Source organism: Calidris pugnax, unplaced genomic scaffold (genome assembly GCF_001431845.1).
Source record: "Calidris pugnax isolate Ruff unplaced genomic scaffold, ASM143184v1 scaffold20, whole genome shotgun sequence".
In the NCBI taxonomy this organism is placed as follows: domain Eukaryota; kingdom Metazoa; phylum Chordata; class Aves; order Charadriiformes; family Scolopacidae; genus Calidris; species Calidris pugnax.
This window is the reverse complement of record NW_015094510.1, coordinates 17160996-17183846: the sequence shown is the minus strand read 5'-3', so window position 1 is coordinate 17183846 and position 22851 is coordinate 17160996. Positions and strand designations below refer to the sequence as shown.

Sequence of the window (22851 nt, the reverse complement as noted above, 5' to 3'; positions counted from 1 at the left end):
CCATGAAAAATGTTTCTGGCCAACATCGCAAAGCCCTGCAGAGCAAAAGCAGAAGAAGGAATGGCTGTGCAGCTTCAGAATTGCTTTTGTACCCCAAAATCTGCCCTGACCTGCGCGCAAAATACAGTCACCTGTTCTTTTTTTTTTTTTTTGCACACTGTCCATTATATCCCAGCTCAGGAAGCAATCTTCATTCCTGCTAGAAAAATGTGTGAAAAATCATCAAGGCTCTTCAAAACCACTGCAAACGCCTACAAGAATCTAAAAATACCCAGCAATGACAATGTGTGCTGCACCAGTTATTGTCTCTGTGCTTGAGGCTGCAAACTGATAATTTCACATGCCAGCATTTAACTTGGGAGTCTGGTATCTCTACCTATAATACAGATCATTTTAGCAATGAATCTTTACATGTATTTTCACCATTATTTGCTGTTCAGTGGGAAATAAGCACATCATAAGGGAGGGTCATGCTGCCTGTAGCTGCAAGCCATCTGGGGCTTTCTGGCCATGTCCTCTCTTTCCAGCCAGCACTTCTGCCTTTGACCAAAAAACTTGGGGTTTTTCTCTCTATTTCTCAAAGTGTCTAGCTATAGGTTATATGATAACCTGCTGCTTGCCTTCAGGCAGGCTGCCGTGCATCAAGAAGTCCTCTGTGGAGGAGGAAGGGCTGGGGTTGAGCCCCAGGGGGAGGAGATGGGGCAGAGACAGGAGACAAAGTGTAGGAGGGGGTGCGGGAGGGTGGCAGCTCCCACTGTCAAGGTGGGTCTTGGGGTGGTGAGGGGTGGCGTCGCCCGCTGCCGGGAGCAGGACTCTCTGATGACTTAGCTTTTTTTAGGAAATCTAGCCCACAGGTTCCCCATAACGTCTGCAGTGTGCTATCAATAGTAATTGGGTTAAAAATAGCATTCCTCTTGTTACAGTTGTCATGAGAGACATTGTCCCCGTTGGTGGCAGTAAGTCTGTGGGCACATAACGTGTGAACAAGCTGCAGAGGTGTTAAGTGTATGGTTAAATGGTACGTAAGCGTCTGAAATAGGGGTTATCTTTTCATTTCATCAAAAGGGAGGCTGGAACTCACTGTAGTGCATTTAGGAGGTTTGGTCTTGTTCTTACTGATGTTTCTGGGGCTGTAGCTGCAGCCAAAGAGCAGAGAAGGTGGTTGTGGTCTGTGCGCTGTGAAATGACTCCAGAAAAACAGGGTGAGCCCTCTGAGACCCATCTTTCTGCTGTTGGACAGGCCACCCCAGCCCAGACCCTTGGAGGTGTGCAGGACTTCCACGCACAGTGACATTAATCACATTTGCTGCCTGAATATCAACCTTTAAGGTTCTGCACTTTATTCCTCAGACCTCAGGTTTAGTGTGTGCTTGCAGTCCTACCCCTGACATCCAGACCCATCTGCATCTCTCACATCTGCCTGCTTCCTTGCCCCGGACACTGGGCAAGGAGACTGGTGTGCCCTGGACTTCCCATATGGCATTAGGATGTGCCCAGACCATGCACACTGGTAGGACAGACCCTGTGCCTGCGTTTCCAACCTGTTACACCAACAAAGTAATGTGTGTATGTACCATAGTCTGTGTCCTGACCACACACAACAGCTGTAGCATAAAGCCGCTGGAGGATGTCAGGCATTGACTAGGAGAAAGTGCTTGTGATGGGAGCTGAATCACAAATGTGAGTGTGAGAGAGGAGCTACAAAGGGAGCAGCCAGTGGGAATATGCATGCAGAGGTGTTGTGGGTACCCCCTCACCTGCAGTCCCACAGCCAAATCTGTTTGCCCTTCTAAAAGGTAGCTTCTGTTCGGAGTAGAAGACCATAGATGCTGTTCTGTGAGATTCTTGAGTCGGATGCTAAAAATAGCAGGTGATCATAAAGACCCATTTCTGGCATTAAAATGTGGGATCAGTCTACCTCACCTCATCTGCCATGCCCTGACTCCTGGATAAGGCTGGCTCAGCTTGTGTCTGCCCACACGGGACCTGCGCCAGTGGCAGAGTGGTGCTGCCTGTAGATGGGGTCCTCCACCATCCCCAGTGAATGCACAAGGGCCACAGACCTGTGCCTGCCAGAGGTGCTGACTTCCCATGCATGGTGACACAAATTGCACCCAACACTGGGCTTCACTCAGGAGAGACAAAGGTTCATTAATCACGGGACTGGAAGCTGGTGGTTGCGCAGAGACTGGTGATCCTGAGTTGACTGTACTCAGCATGGGCAGATGTAGGACGTTTCCAGCCAGTTGAGGCAGTTTCAGTGCAAGGGCTGAGGTCTTGAAATGACAATTAAATCACCTGGAAAAGAATCCAAAATATGGGTTAGTACATTCCTTGCATGTTCTGTGGGATCAGTTAGGTGTGGAGAGCTCAGACAAAGCACCAGGAGCTGCTACCCACCAGCCCACCAGCTCCAAACTCACCCACTCAAAACCCCAAGGTCCTCTCCAGAACTGGGAGCTGCAGGAAGAGAATGTCTTCACTCACTCAGGATCAAGACAGCCGTGCTCTGGAAAGCAGTCCCCTGGAAAGTCCAGAGGACTCCTCAAGGAAAGCCATGGACTGTGGCTTTGTTCTTTATGCCTTCATTAGAAAGAAGACCAGTTTACACAAATTCCCTCGCCCCATCCTTGGGAAGGATGGGGGCTTCAAGTGATGTCTGCCCTGTTAATCAGTTCCCCCTTGATTGGTGATCAAGGATCAGCTGATCTTCAGCTGATCAGCCTGAAAAGTCAGGTCACAGAATTGTTTCTTCATCTCTCAATTCTTTCACAGTGTTAATGACTTTCCATCTGGCTGATGCTTGGGCTGGCTTTCTAATTTAAACGTTGCTGCTAATTGCATAGATGCAAATCTGAGTGCCACTGAGAGGAAGAAACTGCTGTGTATGATGTAGGTCACTTGAAAAACTAAGTGCATATATGACAGGTATGAAGCAACTGGGGGATGTATAGCTGTCTCTTCAGCAGGACTTGGTGTGTTTGGGCTGCAGCTTGAAATTGCCATGGAGTCTGCAGGGAAAGCTGGTTTTTTGGGGGTTTTTTTTGGTGAGTCAGCAGAGAGAGAGCGTGTTCACAGAAGAGGCACCCGCTGTGCTCCCAGCGAGACTTTACTCTGGTTCACACTTCTTCCCTCCCGCCCGCAGTACGGCCGGCGAGCCACAAATTCACGGGGCCAGTCTTGAAGAAAACCCATAGATGAGTTGGAAATTTACTGGCAGGGTGAGCAGCCAAATAACAGCTTTTCAACTCAGTTTCTGCTTCAGCGTTCTCAGGCGAGCTGAGCAGAGCCCTGGAAATGTGGCATTCGCATGAATAATAACAATAATAATAACAGTAATTCTGCTCGAAAAGCTCCCACGCCAAAATGCTCAGGAAGCTGCGCTGCGGGATAACAAAACCATGAGACTATAGCTCACATGAAAAACCTGTGGAGTGGAGAGCTGAAATTCCACTCGGGCCGACCAAAGGAATACCATCCTTAATTAATTTTTACGTCCTGTTCTTGAGCAGTGTGGCGAGGCACGGGGTGCTAATGAAGGCGGTGGCGTGGAAGGGGTGCTGTCACGGCCCCGCACCAAGGTCACCTGCCTCCACAGCGTTAACACTGAGATTTGGTGGGTTGGCAAATGCACAGATCCTGCTGTTAGTAACTGAAGCAACATTTCTAATAGCAAAAGGCAGCGCAGGGGGGATAAATATGGCAGGGGCAGAGTGTTTTGCCTGCTCTGCACATGCTGACTGGTGCCTGGCCACTTTTTCTCTCAGTATGTGTCTACATGTACATACACACACCAGCACACAAACAAAAATCATAACTTAAGAAGAGGACAGTTCGCAGCCGAGGGAAGCTGGTTGCTTGCTCGGTGGCCCTGTGTCATTTATAACATACTGCCAATCTGAAGATCCAAGATACAAGCTGTGTTTATCTTCATATCTCCAGGGCTGCCACAATGGTTTCTGAAAATCCCAGGTACAAATCTGAATTGTCTTTAATTTTGATAAAAGCCCACTTCATCTAAGCGCATGTGCTTGTGCTCAAATTCACCGCTACCTGGGAGCGCTGCCCTTCCCTGTTTCTCACACCACCTGAGATCCAGCAATAGCAGAATCCCAGCTTTAATTCTAAATATGGATTTATATGGGCCTTGGAACATTTCAAGTTCCCTGAGGGACTGCATAAACTGAGTGAATGGCTGGATCAGGACCAAAATCTTCCCAAAAATCCCCAAATGTCAAGAATCTGGAATTCCCTCTCTCTTCGCAGACCATACTTCTAGTTCAATCAATAAACAAAAGATTTAAAAAAAGAAGACAAGAGGGGAGAGACAGAGAGACAAAGGGAGAAACAGAGAGATTTTCAGCGTATCATTGTTTTTAAAATACAGTTTTTTCATGGTTCTTCTCTAACCCACATTAGATGTTAAATTCTGAAAGGTGAAAGTGTGATTATTTTTTCCCCATGTGATGTTTTCAGCCACAGTATTCTATCTCCTCCTTCAATTTCCACGGCACCCTCTGCACTGACTTTTCAACAATTCAGCCAGACCTCCTGGCAGAACAGCAGCAGGACTCATATTTGTGGCTGGATGCTCTCCATACCTCCAGTTTCCCGTTGAGTCACAGCCTGCCTCCCAGCTTTTTCCCATTCCTCCTATGCAATGACTGACACGCAGAGTTGGAAATTGCAGCTCTATATACGCACACACACATATATACACATGCGTATACTGAATAAATTTAATTTTCTTCTGTCGCTCTTACCATTCCGGTTTATGACACATCGGTTGACTTAAATGACTCTTCACCATTTTCCATGTTCTGCCTCTCCCACGAGGTAGCTCCACAGCTGCGTCAAGCGATGCTTCCTGGTGACAACGCTGCATTTTAAAAAGGTGCAGGTGAGCTCAGGAGCTATTTCTTCTTCCCATTCAAATATTTATGCTGATTTGGCACTAAGGACTCCAGTTGGAGTTGTTGTCATCCCTTCTGTAAGACATTTTGGGCTTTGGGATATCCTGCGTTTTTAGAGGCACGAAGCTGCAGTCCATAACTTCCACTTTTGATGTGGCCTTGAGGAGAAAATAGCCTGCTGGGCATCGCTTGAGCAGAACGTTTGAATGAAAAAACTCCTGAAAAACTCACCTGGAAATACGAATTTCAGGTTTATCAGCATCCTGACTGACTCATGATGGAGGCCAGGGCTGCCTTTCAGTGTGGATAAAGTGTGACCCTTCTGCCCCGACATGCATTTTCTGTAATATTTGCCATAGAATTTCCATATTTTTGTCCAGGGAAGAAGAGGAAGAAGTGCATTGTCTGCACCAGAAAGCAGATGAGCTCTGGGCAGCCCTGCCAGTCCATAAAATTTCTGCATCCTATTGTCAGATCGCCCTGTGCAGGACTTGCTGAGCCTTCAAAACCTTCCTGACTGCAAACAGCTCATTGACTTTAAATTAATCGCAGCGCCAATGCAGTGCCAATTCTTGTTTGGGTTCAACATGCTTCCCTGTATTTGAGTTTTATCCCTGCGTTTACTTTGGAACCACACTAGTTCTGCTTTTATCTTTAAGGCATCTCTATTTGAACAGCAACCACAGGAAGCTTGATTATGCTCTAAAGTTACGTTGGTGCCTGTTCTGCCTGATTTTGTGCCAGTGAGAAAGTCCCAGGTTTGCTGTCCACTCACAGGAGGCTGAGGCACCCCAGGGCACAGGACAGGACTTGTTGTGGTGGCATCACTCTGCAGAAGGACCCACCAGCACCAGTGAAGCTCAACACTGATGCTGAATCTCTTCTGCAAAACAAGCACTGTGACCTGGACTCTTGGTGTCTTCAGGGGTTGCGCCTGGATGCTGCAAATTATCTTGATTTTTCAGTCTTTTGGAGGGAGGGCCAGAAGAGAGGACAGAAGCCTTCCAGGTACCTAAAGCACTTGGTCAGTGGAGGAGGCCAGAAGGAGATGGGGTGGGTTAGTCTAGGGAGACTTGGGTAGAGAAGACAATACTGGGTTTCAGACAGATAAACGCAAGGTAAATGGAAGGGCTGTTCCCCACGTCCACTGTGGATAAGACTACAGGTAAGAAGTCAAAACTGCAATTAGGGAGATTCACCTCAGACACCACGAAAAAATGAATGTAAGTAAAACCCTAGAGAGAAAGTGACGGTTGTGCAACAGTAGTGGCAGGAATTAAACAAGGAAAACAGCTTGGAGAAGTGTTTGCATTACAGGTATGGCGTGCTTTTGAGGCACAGGTGGGTTTGGCAGCTTCTTTAAGTCCTTCCACCCTACTTAGGTGTGTCCATGCTTCAAACACGTTCAGTTCTTCAGACACACCCTATTCCTTCCTGGTCCCAACAGCCAACCTATGCCAGATCATCAAACGTGCTCTTCCAAGAGAGGTGTGTTCACGTATTTTTTTCACTCTGAGGTTCACATCTCGAAAGCCTCTGTTTGCATATTGTAGAGGTGATAAATGTAACCGAGCTTTTCCTCATAGTAGCTATTTTATTTATTCCCCTTGTTATTTTACCAGTCTAGAGAGTTAGCAGAGACTGGCTTCATGACTGAAATTCATCCTCAGTCCAGAGCTGCTGGATGCAGAGCAGGTGCCCTCTAACTTCCCGCTCCAAATACCAGCCCTGGCAAGCCTTTTGCATGTAGTCTCTCTCCAGCAATGCCACCCAAGAAAGGGCCACTGTGAATATCCATACCAACAGGTGGGTAGATTTTCAGGGGAGCTACCAGCCGTCTAAAACCATATTGGTAACGTGCTTTTCCCTGGTAAAATTCTGGCTCCTCTGTGCTGCATTGTGTAATGCTTTACGTTTCACAAGCGTTATATTATACTGACAGCACTTTCACCAGAGAAGCATTGTTCTCCTCTCCCGTGAAAGAAGAAGTGACTAGGAGCTCTCCTAAGACCGTTTCATGCGCTTCAATGTCTTTGCAAGAGAAAGCATACCTAATTTTAGTTTAAATGGATGTTAATTTGACGTGTGGATTTGAATAACTGAGATAAATTCTTGGCTTTTTGACATTAAAATATATTAAGTGACAAGTGCTTTTTGCATACTGTTATTTTCTGAAAGGTTCTTTCTCTATATAGCATCTATTGATAAAGCTCTAATGCGTAAGAGTCCTGAATTTGCAGGAAGTTGCACTGAATGGCCTAATAGGTCATTTTCATCTCTGGCTTACATGGTAATAATAGAATAATAATAACAGAGGTTGCAAAAAACATTTCTACCCTGGCTGAATCAGCTGACTTTTTTTTTTTTTTATGGGCTGGTTATTCACCGAGTAATAAATATGCATAGATTTTTCAGGAAAGACATAGTGCATAATTTGTCTTGAGCACAATTAAGCAGGACAGGCAGCCTTATCCTACAGCAGATCACAAAGGGCTGAACTTGAGTGACAGGCTTGAGTGACAGCCTAAGTATGCCTGACAGTTGCAGGAGTCATCGGATTCTTCAACAGCAATTGTAAAGGCTTCTCACATTGTGTCTTTGAGCCTTTTCAGTCTAAAATCCCATCTTGAGGGGAATGAGTAACTAATGCTACCATACCAGAGAAAAATTCAATGCCTGGTTTGAATCAGATGACTACTTGTCACTGTGTCCCCCACGATGCTGGATGTACAGAGGGTCAAATGTAGATGTGCCTCTAGACCAGCCTTTACAGCTCAGACTTGGAAAACGTGAAGCATCTGAGTTCAGTTCCTCAGGAAGCAAGGAAAACTGCAACTCCCGTGCCACAGCTCAGCAGAAGACACCGGCTCTATACTCACATCACACAAAATATTGCTAATATTGACCACATGTTGAACTGCAGTTATTGAGGCTTTTCTGTTCGAGGCTCCTGTGCCTGAGCTGGCAATCAGAGATCAGCAGGTGCGTAATAAACCCAATCCCTGTGCACACCTTCTCTGTCTCTGACACACACTGCTAAATTTATTTCCCCCTTGCTGAAGGACCCTGCCAGCTTTCCCTCTGGCTCACATCTTTTCCCACATGCTGCTGACTTGTGGGATCCCTCCCACTTCTCTCCCCATCCTTTGTCTGTGTCAGCGAGGCTGATGGCAAAGAGCTGCTGTCAGCCAGACAGCAGGGGCTCACCCGAGGGCATAAATGTTCCCATCACACTCCCAAAAGCTTAAGTTAAATGGGAAGGCAAAGCCCAAACCTGATGGAACAGCACGAGCTGCCTCATAAAGACTCAGAAGTGTTAACTGTGACTCTTAAGTATGGGAGATCTGAAGGTTATCATTTATCAGTGCCTTATTTTGGCACTAACTCGGTTGATATAAACTGCACTGGGCCAGATGAGATACTGTGAGCTCCAGAAGATGATCTCGGCCATTAAGCCCCCAGCTTCTTGTGGCTTTACCCATCCACACTCCTCCACCTTGTGACAGGCCAGGATACCAGAGCTTTACCCCGTTCCTCAGCCTACAGGACCTCAAAAGAATTAATAATGCCCTGAAAACATAAGCATAATAGCTTTAAAACATTAAAAAAAAACCCTTCTCTGCTTTACTCCTAGAACTAGAAATGCTATTTCAGAGAACTGGTTGAAACACAGCACTGCTTAAATAAGGTATCCACATCAGTATACATGGCTTTCTGTTTCTCAGCCTAGCAGAGCAGTTTATGCTTTTCCTCTGTGGGCAGTGGCATCCCTGGAGATGATATCCTCTCTCTCAGGACCAAAGACCTCCTCCCAGATCAGTATTTCATACTCCTTGAGGGTTTTTTGGTCTTCCTGGAGGGCCTCCTCATCTTCCCAGAGAGCTCTCTCCTCTTTCAGGAGAGCTGTTTCATCTGCCCACAGAGCTGCTTCTTCTGCCCATAGGACTCTATCCTCATCCAGAAGGACTCTGTCTTTCTCCCAGAGGAGCTGATCTTCTTCCCAGAAATCCTTATCCTTCTTCCAGAAAGCATTATAGTCCTTCCAGAAGTTACAATACACGTTCCAGAAGGCTTTTGCTTCCTCTTGAATAGCCTTTTCTTCTTCGTGAAAGGCAGCTTCCTCTTCCCAGACTGGCTTTCCCTCGTCCAAGAAGGCTTGCATGGCCATCTTGACATCTCTGATTTTTTCCCTAAAGCCCTTGATCTTCTCCCGAAAGCTCCTCATTGTCTCCTGAAAACTCTGAATCTCCTCCCGGAAGGCTTTTTCAGCCTGCAGCTTTTCAATGAGCTTCTGCTGGCGGGAGGTGCAGGACATCAGCAGGCAATGGCAGCTCCAGTTCACGTGCTTGCTGCTGATGGAGGGGACAGACACCCAGCCTGGCCCCCCACCTCTCACACTGTGGCCCAGGAGAGTGGGGAGCGGTGGGCATCATGATGACATCACCCAGACCTACGTCATAGTTGGCTTGGAATGATGTTATACCACAAGTGAAGGTGTTTATCGCCAGCAAAAAAGAAATCCCTGCCCAGGACTCATCCAGCATGAAGTGTGGTGGCACCTGAAAGCCAACCTGTGCCGTGCAGGGTCATTTCTCAAAGTCATTTCCCACTGTGACTCGAGGTGCTGCTGGTTTGGAGAGGGGTAGGGGCCATGCCAGGACCAGCCTTTGGCACTGTGCTGCCCACCCCGGCCCTGATCAATGGGCCCCAGTCTGAAGGACAGACACCTCTGCCCTTTTCCCTCAGGTGCTCAAGGCACTCTCATCTCTTTGACCCTTGACTATGTCTCCTGTCCCTTCACAAACTCCCCCCAGAAATTCACAGCTTCCAGAATCAGAGGAGACTTGACTGATGAAGAGAAAACAAAAAATCTAATTTTCTGTTCACTAATCTGGCTAATAATTCTACAGCAAGGATTAAAGCTGGTTACTTATTTATACTGTTTCATTAGATTTATTATGACTCCACAGCAGGAAGCAGGTTGCTTTATAAATAAAAAGCTCTTGCTTATTAATATATTATGAGCCTGCCTATCCCTCACTGTACCATCAGGAAAGGTCCCCGGGGCAGCAGATGAATGCAGCTCATGGCACTATGCACCTCTTCTGCATAAGGGTTGAGAAGGTAGGGAGTGCCTTGTGCCTGTGTGATGGTTGTGATGAAGAGAAAACAAAAAATCTAATTTTCTGTTCACTAATCTGGCTAATAATTCTACAGCAAGGATTAAAGCTGGTTACTTATTTATACTGTTTCATTAGATTTATTATGACTCCACAGCAGGAAGCAGGTTGCTTTATAAATAAAAAGCTCTTGCTTATTAATATATTATGAGCCTGCCTATCCCTCACTGTACCATCAGGAAAGGTCCCCGGGGCAGCAGATGAATGCAATGCACCTCTTCTGCATAAGGGTTGAGAAGGTAGGGAGTGCCTTGTGCCTGTGTGATGGTTCCAGGGCACAGTGACAGGATGGACAGACGGCCCAAGGTGCAAGACCTCCCATGCACCCTGATACCACCATCACACTTTTGCTGTGCTGGAGGCATAGACTCTCCTCATCCCGGATCCTCCCCCCCACCTCCAAAAGATGAGCAGGGATATGTCCCAACCCCTTCCATAGCATTTTGGGTATGGCCAAGGAGTCTTCTAGGGACAACTGTCCAGCTCTTGCCTCTCCTCACCTCCACAATCATAGAACAAGCCAGAGGGTGGATGGCTCCTTCACTGCAGCTGGGATGAGCTCTTGTGGGTGGCAAGCTCAGGGGGACCTGCTGAGGGATTTTGTTCCAGGGCACAGTGACAGGATGGACAGACGGCCCAAGGTGCAAGACCTCCCATGCACCCTGATACCACCATCACACTTTTGCTGTGCTGGAGGCATAGACTCTCCTCATCCCGGATCCTCCCCCCCACCTCCAAAAGATGAGCAGGGATATGTCCCAACCCCTTCCATAGCATTTTGGGTATGGCCAAGGAGTCTTCTAGGGACAACTGTCCAGCTCTTGCCTCTCCTCACCTCCACAATCATAGAACAAGCCAGAGGGTGGATGGCTCCTTCACTGCAGATGGGATGAGCTCTTGTGGGTGGCAAGCTGAGGGGAGACCTGCTGGGGGATTTTGGGTGACTACATGAGAATTTTGGTTCTGCTCTTTTTGCCTCATTCCACTTCTGACTCCTGAACCTTCCACCTATAGCTGGGGCTTCCCTGAGTGGTCAGAGGGGGTGAAAGAGGAAGGCAGGCATCTTCAGCTTCACTCTCACGGAGCTCCTGGGCCTACTGTTTTTTCCATGCTTGCTGTGAGAAGGATCCCAACAACAAGTGGTGTGCACACCCAGTTGGGCTGCCTCATCTTAAGGGGTTAGTGGTACCACACCATGTGCACAGAAGGCCAGAAAAATGAGGTGAGTGAATGTGCCAAAAACTAATTTGCAGGAGCCTGTTATTAGTTGAGTTTCAGCAGAGCTGCTGAAGCAGCAGCCATTTCCCCCACACCAAGGGGTTCCTGACGTGGCTTCACTCTCCATGTGCTTTCTGTGGGGTTCCAGATTGGCAGTTCCTCTTCACTCACAGCAGAAATGTCATTAAATAGGACATGCTGCGTTTCCACTCCCTGGGATTGTGGCTGGCAGCAATTAAGGCAATAGCAGTTCAGTTCCAGCCATCCCTGTAAGCCCCAGCAGCAGCTGCCAGCCCATTAGCAACCTCAAATACACTGTCTCTTCTTTAAAATGAGGATGGTGTTATTTCTACTTAGCTAATTTTGCCACGCTCACTAGCCTGGAACATATTACTGATATTTTAGGTGATGCCCTCTGTAACCTAGAGAAGTTGTACACACATGTCCAGCATCCCATCTGATACAGCCCTTGCTCCACCCAACACTTGTACCACTGCAGGTGGTAGGAAGCCATTCAGGCTTTCACTCTGCCTAGTTCTACTCTTAGTGACACGAGGATGAGGCAGCTTTTGGGTTATACACTAGGATACAGTGTGGTGACCAGGACTTGGGGGGTGTAGGAAGCCATGTCGGCTTTCGCTCTGCCTAGTTCTACTCTTAGTGATATGAGGATGAGGCAGCTTTTGGGTTATACACTAGGATATAGCGTGGTGAGTAGGACTCAGGGGGTGATCATCCCCCTGTACTCGGCACTGGTGAGGCCCCACCTGGAGTACTGTGTCCAGTTTTGGGCCCCTTACCACAAAAAAGACATTGAGGTGCTGGAGCGTGTCCAGAGAAGGGCAACAAAGCTGGTGAGGGGTCTGGAGAATAAGTCTTATGAGGAGCAGCTGAGGGAGCTGGGGTTGTTTAGCCTGAAGAAAAGGAGGCTGAGGGGAGACTTTATAGCTCTCTACAGCTACCTGAAAGGAGGGTGTAGAGAGGTGGGGGTCGGTCTCTTCTCCCAAGTCACAGGCGATAGGACAAGAGGAAATGGCCTCAAGTTGCACCAGGGGAGGCTTAGGATGGATATTAGGAAAAAATTTTTACACTGAAACGGTTATTAAGCATTGGAATGGGCTGCCCAGGGAGTTGGTTGAGGCACCATCCCTGGAGGTATTCTAAAGATGGGTTGACATAGAACTTAGTGACATGGTTTAGTGATGGTTTTTATCAGCGTTAGGTTGATGGTTGGACTAGATGATCTGAAAGGTCCATTCCAACTTAGACAATTCTATGATTATATGATTCTATGACATCTTCTCCAAAACAGCCAGGGGGCCACATGGAGGACATCGGTGCTCACAGATCAGTGTCCAGGTCCAGAGAAGGGCAACAAAGATGGTGAGGGGTCTGGAGAGTAAAACTTATGAGGAGCAGCTGAGGGAGCTGGGGTTGTTCAGCCTGGAGAAAAGGAGGCTGAGGGGAGACTTTATTGCTCTCTACAGCTACCTGAAAGGAGGCTGTAGAGAGGTGGGGTTTGGTCTCTTCTCCCAAGTCACAGGTGACAGGACAAGAGGAAATGGCCTCAAGTTGCACCAGGGGAGATTTAGGATGGATATTAGGAAAAAATTTTTACACTGAAAGGGTTATTAAGCATTGGAATGGGCTGCCCAGGGAAGTGGCTGAGGCACCATCCCTGGAGGTATTTAAAAGATGGGTTGACATAGAACTTAGTGACATGGTTTAGTGCTGGTTTTTATCAGTGTTAGGTTGATGGTTGGACTAGATGATCTGAAAGGTCCATTCCAACCTAGACAATTCTATGATTATATGATTCTATGACATCTTCTCCAAAACAGCCAGGGGGCCATGTGGAGGACATTGGTGCTCACAGATCAGTGTTGGTGCTGCAGCAGAGTTGAAGACCCAGAGCTAACGCGCTGTTGTAGCATGCACAGAGATGACTATTTGACAGAAGGACAATCCCAGAAACCTGTGTGTAGAAATGGGATCTCCTAGTGCTAATCCCCAGGGAAAACACAGGTGATCACATCCTCTTCTGCCCTGTGGATCCAGGGCCTGAGCCTGTCAGAAGGCAGAGTGCCCTGCATAGGAAATTCAGATTGGTTGCCTTGCAAAAGCAGACCAGACTTGCACTTGAAAACATGGAAGATGGAGGACCAGCAACCCAGGGCAGGGAAAAACAAGGAGTTGTTTCCTCATATATCATATTTTAGGGACATGGTTTAGTGGGACTTGACAGCGTTAGGTTTACGGTTGGATTGGATGATCTTAAAGGTCTTTTCCAGCCTAAATGATTCTATGATTATATGATTCGTATTCCCTTCCAGGGTTCAGAAACTCCTCAGGAAAACAATTTCACTCTAACTTGGAGGGAGGAACCCATTTGCCTAAACAGAGACATCCAGTGCCATTTTAGACACTCAGGAATATATAACCTATCTGCAGATGATACTGGCAGAAGATAACACATAGGAGACGGATGATCTTAAAGGTCTTTTCCAGCGTAAATGATTCTATGATTATAGGATTCATATTCCCTTCCAGGGTTCAGAAACTCCTTAGGAAAACAATTTCACTCTAACTTGGAGGGAGGAACCCAGATGCCTAAACACAGACATCCAGTGACATTTTAGACACTCAGCAATATATAACCTATCTGCAGATGACACTGGCAGAAGATAACACATAGGAGATTTATGTCCTTTGGGACCCACAGGTGGAAGCCAGGGGAGATATCCTAACGTGTCCCAGGGCACAGGGCACCCATGTATATGCACAAGACACAGACATCCAGTGACATTTTAGACACTCAGCAATATATAACCTATCTGCAGATGACACTGGCAGAAGATAACACATAGGAGATTTATGTCCTTTGGGACCCACAGGTGGAAGCCAGAGGAGATATCAGTGCGTCCCAGGGCACCCATGTATATGCACAAATCCCACCTTTAAGTCTGTCTCTGATTTACGTGGCTAAAGCTTTGTTTGGATCCTGCCCCAGGAAGTTACCAGTCCAAACTAAGAAACCATTTTGCTATTGTGAGGCTTCCATCTCTTGAATGTGCATCAAGTGACACAAATAAAACTTTGAGACCTTTTTCTCACATGGTACGGTAAAAATATTACCATTTGTTCTTTTACTGCACTCCTGAGGCAGGCTTATAAAGATGTAGGATAATTACATAGAGTACATTTTTCAATTAGAACATCATTATTGTCTCACAGAAAATTACTAAATTATATCATTTTGTTCCACAAGTCTGCAAACACTCTTTCAATTGTCATCAAAATAGTAGTCATTTGGTTTCTGCAGACATCTCTAAAAGTGCAGAAGTAACGACTAACGAGTCTGATGGTAGTTTAGATCTGTTCTCTTACTAGAGAAAGGTCTGATGGATAGATGTAAAATGAAATGTGAAATGAATGAATGAAAAATTTTCTCTTTACTTGTTATGACTCTTGTTATTCTTCTCATTCTTACCATCTTCTACTGTCAAAAAAATAAAGCCCCAAAGATATTATGGTAATTATGGTCATGCTACTGGAAAATTTAGCATTTGTAAGTTTATAACAGGGACATGCAATACTTACAGAAGAGCAGTCCTTATGGCAGCTGGGTCTCTGATGCCTACTGGTGACTGTGGCCCTTGGCCACCAACAGTGATGTAGTTTCACGAGGTCATTGATTCCAAGTCAAGTGATGCTGGGTGGAGCTGGAAGGAGTCACTGGGCTCCTGGCACAGTCTGAGCCACGACTGGTGCTTTGCTTCATTTTTCTGCGGGTTGTTTCTGAAGAACACCCATCCATGGGTTATCTCCCCTCCTGCTCCTTTGGCCACCAACAGTGATGTAGTTTCACGAGGTCATTGATTCCAAGTCAAGTGATGCTGGGTGGAGCTGGAAGGAGTCACTGGGCTCCTGGCACAGTCTGAGCCACGACTGGTGCTTTGCTTCATTTTTCTGTGGGTTGTTTCTGAAGAACACCCATCCGTGGGTTATCTCCCCTCCTGCTTTAGGGAAACTGGCTGGAAGATGTGAACAGCACTAAAGCTAAATGTTAGACACGTGCTTACATTATGACATTATGGTTGTGTGTCTAAATTTGGCATCTAATGTAAGTGTTCCTGTATCTTGTGTTATTTGAACAAAAACAAATGATGGAGCTAAACATGAGCACAGATATAGCCAAGCCCAGACTGTTTTCAAAAGTATATCTGTGATCCTAAATCTACCTGGAAGCTTTCTTCAAAAGTGTAGCCTGACTTTTAAATGGGTTGCTCCTGTCAAAGTCATTGGGAAGAAGTGGTGGATGAGTGGATTTGAAAATCAGGCTGTCTTTATAGTAGGCATTTAAACCTGGATTTGTGTTCCTCGTCCTTGGTCAGTTGGAAAACTTCTCTGTGAAAGCGTGCAGTGTTTTAATTATATGGACTGTAAATGCATTTAGTGCAACTCAGCCCCTGATACTGTAGGATGTGAAAGAGGTGCTTGACCGACAAGATGTTGTCTCCATTTTTCTGTTGAAATTGTATTAAAATTTAGAGAAGGCTGTTTAGTTTCCGTTTGGTTGTAGAGTTCTTCACTGAGTCACAGTGATCACTCTGTTCATGAGACCTTGAGCCAAATTCATTTTAGTAATCCAGTTTAATGATAATCCAGCTAGCAACTGAGGACAGGCAGAAAGAATGAGATGCTTCAAGAGGACTGTAGGAGAAACCAAGATGAAAAAGCATCATGATTGCTAGGAGATAACCCTTGGAAATCTGTTCCAGCTTTTTCTGTTTCAAGGCTTTTTCAGACCTTCAAAGGTCACAGTACTTCAGCTAGAGGCAGCTTCTACCAAAATACTTTTTCTTGTGGGGTGGCTGTGATGTTCCTTGTTTGAAGTTCAGAAAATATTTTTTTGATATGTGAGTAGTTCAGATACAGTCCTGTTCATTAAAAAAATCGTGCTGTCCTGGCAAGCCTCTTGCTATTCTTCTTCCCAGATGAGATATTTCCCTCTTTGCAAATAGGTTGCCTTGGGTTGTGGAAAGGTTTTTCCTTCTTCTCTCTGTTTGCTTCATCCCTTCCTCCTGTTTTGTCTTTCCAGAATATTTTCATGCCCTGTACATTCCCACTATAGCTCCCTATATGCCACTATGGCTGGAAAACACCAATGACATCCCTCTTTGCAAATAGGTTGCCTTGGGTTGTGGAAAGGTTTTTCCTTCTTCTCTCTGTTTGCTTCATCCCTTCCTCCTGTTTTGTCTTTCCAGAATGTTTTCATGCCCTGTACATTCCCGCTATAGCTCCCTATATGCCACTATAGCTGGAAAACACCAATGATGGCAAAAATACTATTTAGTCAAATACTTTCTGAACTTTAAGGAAAATATTGTTTTTCTAGACAAGAGGTCTTGGTGATGCAAGTGCAGCAAACAGCACAATAAGCACTGTGTGCGGTGGTGAAGCCTTTGGGTTTGACATTCCAGCTCTTGCCATTAATCCATGGAGCTGCAGCAGCAGGATGTATTATTTCTTCCTCTTCTGATTTTTTTTCAATAACCTCTTTCCTGCTCACAAAGTAATTTGTTGCCAAAGAGGGTCTTTCAGCTTTCAACTCCTCATCCTTTGCCACTTCAACACAAAATTCCTGGTAAAATCACAGAATCTTCCTGGTTGGAACGAACCTCTGAGATCAACGAGTCCAACCATACACACACAACACACCCCTACAATCTCGGCCACTAAAGCCTGCCACTAGAGCATGCCCTGAAGTGCCACATCTACACGTTTCTTAAATACCTCCAGGGATGGTGACTCCACCACCTCCCTGGGCAGGCTGTTCCAGTGCCTGACCACTCTCTCAGTAAAGTAATTCTTCCTAATATCTAATCTAAACCTCCCCTGCCACAGCTTCAGACCATTTCCTCTGGGCCTGTCATTATTCCCTTGGGAGAAGAGGCCAACACCCACCTCTCTACAACCTCCTTTCAGGGAGTTGTAGAGGGCAATGAGGTCTTCTCTACTGTTGCTATAATTTTTAGCAAAATCTGTTATAATGTTTAGCAAATAACAATATTGCTATTTTCCTAATACTAAATAAACTCAGGTCGCCAGCGTTTATCAAAAAAAATCACCAGGTGTTTTTATTATCATTCATGACAGTAACCAACAGGGGTCTTACCAGCCTTGTTGCGTTTACAGATCAGGACAGTGACTGCCCTGGAGAATTTAGCCAAAACAGAATATACTGACGTTCAATTGAGGCAAAAAGGTGCATCATCATCTCTACTTCACAGCTCAGAAACAAAGAGCAGATAACAAGTGCCTTCACAGCTTCTAAGTGACCAATGTGTCCCCATGCAACACAGACCAGCAAAGCCCTATGTGCATTAAGAAAAAGCTTAGTACATATTACAAATCATACGGATCTGATGTTTTAGAATAGTAGGTTTGTTGGATGGAGCTTTGAGCAACCTGCTGTAGTGGGAGGTGTCCCCGCCCATGGCAAGGGGCTGGAACTCCATGATCTTTAAGGTCCTTTCCAACCGGAACCACTCTATGATCCTATTTGCCACAATTGGCAATTTGCCACAATGATGGAAAACTTGAAGCCTGAACTGCTGCTAATGAAGCAAAGGGAAAAGGCTCCTTGCATTCTTCCCCGCTGTATAGAGCCCTTGATTTGTTCCAATAGTCTGCAAAAGGGATGAGTGTTTTCAAACGTTAGCATCATGTTCTCTTCCAGCAGCAAGTGGTAAATATGTGTGGAAGAAGAGATGCTAAGTGGAGAGAGAGCTGTCTCGTCCTGCTCAGCACAGGACTGCTGTGTCCTCTATCTTGGGCTCGTCTGTTGCTGGCACACATGGAAGAAGAACATGAGCAATCAATATCTCCTGTGGAGGAAATTAATGACCAAAAGGTCAGGTAAAGTATGGGCGAACTTTCCTGGAAGGAAAATATTAAACCTGAAACTGTAAGTAACCTGAAGTAATCAGAGAACTGAGGGAAGCGATCACTAAAGATGACCTCAGGCTGCAGACAGTGACCCACCAGAAGGGACTGCCAGTGTGAACATCTTCGAAAGCAGTTGCTCCACTGTAACACCTGAAAGGTGAACACACAGAATGGTAAGTATAAAAAAAAAACAAACCAAAAACCACATAAATTTTCTAAGTTTTAGGTCAAAGTCAGACACACAGGCAGGGATTGAGCTGAGCAGACTCCAAAAAGGACAAAGACCTTCTATTTCAATTAGTGCTCACATCTCCCTAATACAGAGAGCCACGTACTGCAAACAAAAGTATAACACTCTGTCTTCAGTGCATCTTTCCTATCCCCCAGAAATATTAAGTACATCTTGTGACATGCTTTCTTTGCTAATCAGGCTACAGGTGATGGAAACTCTAGTCCTAAATTATTCTTAGGTAATTCTCACTGTGTACTAAATTCTGGTCTTACAGATCTGACGCTCCCAATTGTAATTCAAAGAAATGGCATAGAATTTACTGCAAATCAACACTTCAGGCCTCATATGCACACTCTTTTTCAAGACTAGCAGCAAATATTGAATAATCTGTCTTTAATCTACCTCAGAGCAAGAGCACACTGAAATCATCTTTCTATTCTGGGAATCCTGTTGGGGGACCTTAGCTTGAAGCCTGTGTCAAATCTGATATCCCTTAAAAGTAGCTTTGACTGTGCTTCTTGCAGTCACTTGTGTGTATGTCCAATATCTTCTTCTTTGCTGGTCTTCTCTTTTCCACCTGTGAATAAGAAGAGACCAAGACATACAAGTTATTTCAGTCCTCTACTTAATCTGAAACCAAAACAAAAAGCAAACCAAAAGCAGATATGGAGCAGAACAGCATGGTGTAAACAGCAACATATCCAGCCTCTCTGCTTCATGTCCCCATCTCTTCTGCTCCTTCTCCTTTTCCTTCTTCCCACTCTCAATTTCTCCATACAAATTAAGGGTCCGGCTGAATCCTGCTGCCCCAATGACATAGTATGAAAACACAAGACACCTTGTGAATGGAGTTGCCACCCTGTGTGCTCAGTGCACGGGACATGGCGTTTCCCCCAAAGGTTGTGCTGGAGGCACTTGGAGCCCAGCCCACCTGCAAGGGAACATGACTTAGTTTCAACACCTTCTCCTGCTTTTGAGTGGAGTCTCATTTGGGACATGCCAAGGTAGTACACCAGGAGCTGCAGCTCATCAGCCAGGTACTGGGAACTTGCTTGTGTATCTACACTCCATATGAACCCCTCTACACCTCCTGCTTGGACACCTTGTCCTTCCCTGTGGTGTCCAGAGTCAACCTTTGAGCATAGTGCCATCTGGTGAGACTTGAGATATGCGTGCAGCCTACACAGATAATGTCACACCTGACTCACAAACCCCTTGGGACAATAAAATTTAAACCTGGGCAGAAATGCCAGCACATCTCTGAAACAGATTTTCAGCAGGAGAAACAACAACAGGCCTAGCATTTCACCAAAAGTGTATCATTTGCATGAGTGAATCTGCTTGCTCAGGTATCAGCCAGAGGCCAAATTTACTGTAGGTCCAAGCTGGGCTGGCTCCTAACCCAGCTTTCATCCACTGCAACTAGGTCTAAAATTGTATTTTTTGACACCTGACACCCAGGATACAGAGGGTTCTTGAACAGACCCAAAGGGAACCCAAAATATTGGACTTGTTATTCTGTGCCAATACTGCATCAGCTGCCTGGAGAGCTGCTATCACCTCCTCTTTGTGGAGGAAGAGCTCAAGGTCCCCAGGGAGTCCCCTCAGGCTCTTGCTCAAAATCATTGTTGAAGAAGAGGTTTTCTTTACAAAGGGCATAGGACATGCTCTAGATTCCTTCTTCTGCAGCCATAAGATGATGCTCTGTGCATGGAAACACATGGCTGTGGGAGGCCATGGGGCTGGCTGCCACTGAAGCACCTTTCTCACAAGCATCCCATGAGCTCAGGCTCCCAGCTCAAACCTCTTGGCTGCAGCCTGGGACCGAGTCCTGTGGGTGGGTGATGGGGGTCAGGAGCCACTGGGGTGAGTCCCAGTTTATGGTGCTGCATAAGGCAAGATTTCATCCCCCAAAGCAGAGATTTGAATGCATCACCTAAATTAACAGATGCATAGAGGGGAGAGTTATTTCTCATTGCATGGGGGGCTCCAGCACCTCCTCCCCTGACAGAACAAAGAAGCACAAAATTAATTAACTCCTGCCTTTCCTGCCTGGGCAGACCAGAGGGGTGGCATTGGCATCCAGATTGCAGATACCCAAATGAGGCTATCAGCGATACGGGCGTCTACACACAACAAAGGTCTCCACATCACAGTGCAGACTCAATTAATGCAAGACCTGTTCAGATAAATGCAGGCTTCTAGGAATGTTGAGGTGCCCTCAATTATGCAGGATATCTATCCAGGGCTGGCAGATATCTCTGAGATGAGACCTGAGGGAGACCCACAACCTTCTGGTCTGGTGGCTGCAGGCAAGGCAGGATACCTAGAGCATTCCAGATGGGACTAAATGCCTGCATTTAGGGAACTAAATCAAGCCATCACTATCCCCAGACCCTAATGGAAGTTCATAGGTAGACAACTCCACCACAGGCTCCTAACTCCACACAATTCAACACTGCACTGAACTCCACTCATTTGCAGTCACTTAACTGCTCTGTGATATTCCTGCCTTGACACCCCCTCAGCAGCTTCTCTCATTATCATTCACCATAATTACTCCACCCTAAACATATGGATGTTTCTCATGAGTTAAGGCTACAAATAGGGATTTGGGGTTTTGTTTTCATAGGGTTAGCATCTTCAGTTCTGTTGAATAGGTACCATGTCAAGTATGGCTTGCTGTCCTCCAACTGAGGAGGATAAATGCACTGACAGGTGGCAAAAGACATATTTTATGAGTGAGAAAATGAAAGAAAACAAATGAAAATGCACAATATTTTCTTCTGTTGTGAGTGGAACAGCACGTTTTATTACGGCCACATGCAGTGGGAATATTAGCTCTGATCTGTAGAAGTGCAAATTAAACTGCTGATTTAGATTATCGTATTTCATGCATAGAAACTTTACAAGCTTTGACTTTTTTTTTCATTGCATGTAAAACCTTTATGAGTTATTAGCCTTTTTTTGTCAACTATATTTTAGAAGTGAGAGGTTTATTCCTGCTGTTACAATAAAGGAGGCATTTTGCTGCTAGGAGAGTTTAGCATTTTATTCAGCTGTGATAAATTTCCCTTATACTGTAGCACGAAGCACAATTAAGACAGAAATGTTGAGTAGCTTTACTATGCCCTTGTGTGAGGAGCTAATCTTTTTCTCCCCACTTCATTTTTCAGGGGTTCCCAAAGGATTTTACAAACTCTACACATTTGTCTAGCACACTCTGTAGTGGCATAAACAAAGAACACATGGACCTCAATGGGGGCTTTGGCTTTTATACATTTAGTAATTGCACTTTCTCTTATTGCAAGTTTCAAGAGCACTGGAACTCCACAGTTAATATTCTGGGCTTATGGGTAAGTTTTGCTCACATTAATTTAGGCAACTTGTTACATTGGTGGTTAAGCAGGGGAACAGAGGACTGGGGTCTTTAAAGCAAGGTATTTATTATTTCAAGGAAAAATTTCTTTACACAGAACAGTGCACAGGTTCACCTCCTGAATTACCAGTGGGAGACCATGTCCGATGGACGCCATTCAATAAAAATGAAAGAAAGCTTTTTTTTCCTACCCTGTAGGATAACAGCAAAGATTCCTCAGAGAGACATTTCATTAGTAACTTTTCTAACACCGGCATTTTGTTTTAGCCTGGCTTCCTATGGAACCACACTGTGGGCATTTGTAGCCTCCTGTCTTGTTGTCTGGTTGTTCCCGCTGAATAACTTCTGTTGAATTTGGTAAAATTTGATACACTAATTGAAGACTCAGAGATACAAGGAAATGAGGTGAGGACCCAGCCCATTACCCTGCCCTGGACAGTGACTATGGACCTAGGGAACATCTCCTGTTACTTTCCCAGGATTATCCCCCAGCATCCAGGCCTGGAGGCTCACAGACATCCTCAGCCACAGCTGGTACCTTTGTGTCTTTTAATCTCCTTTCCTATGGAAACAAGGCAAATCTTGTCCCACTCTGCTTGCGTGTTGCATATTTAAAGAAGAAAAAAGAGACCCTCTGAGTAACCCAAGTGAGGGAAAGCTGCAGCATGAGCAGTTATCCCTCACTGGATTTCAATAAAATGACTCCCTCCATAGGTTGCCCAGCACATTTTGTCCATTGTCTCTCTGTTTCTTAGCCTAGATTATGTTACGATAAATTGTCCTAAGTAAGGAGAAGCGTGAAGCAAATGATCTGGTATTTTCTCATTTTTCTGCCTTGCCTCTTGGGCATTAGCCAAGTAAAGTGCCACGGAGACCAGCACATAAACCTCCCTTCCCCAGGACAGTCTTGTAGGAAGAAGCTGATGATCTGAAATATCCACAGCGACAGGCTTCACGCGGCTCTGTAATTTATTGTGA

General features: G+C 45.6%; 1 protein-coding gene across 1 annotated transcript; it reads right to left on the bottom strand.

The window, feature by feature from the left end:
* Positions 1–8652: 8652 nt before the first annotated feature.
* On the bottom strand, positions 8653–9372 carry CCDC70 (coiled-coil domain containing 70). Its single transcript, XM_014965741.1, has 2 exons — positions 9368–9372; positions 8653–9265 (listed from the first exon to the last, which is right to left on the bottom strand). The coding sequence occupies exons 1-2, from the start codon at positions 9370–9372 to the stop codon at positions 8653–8655; spliced, it is 618 nt and encodes a 205-aa protein (XP_014821227.1).
* Between the last annotated feature and the right edge of the window lie 13479 nt (positions 9373–22851).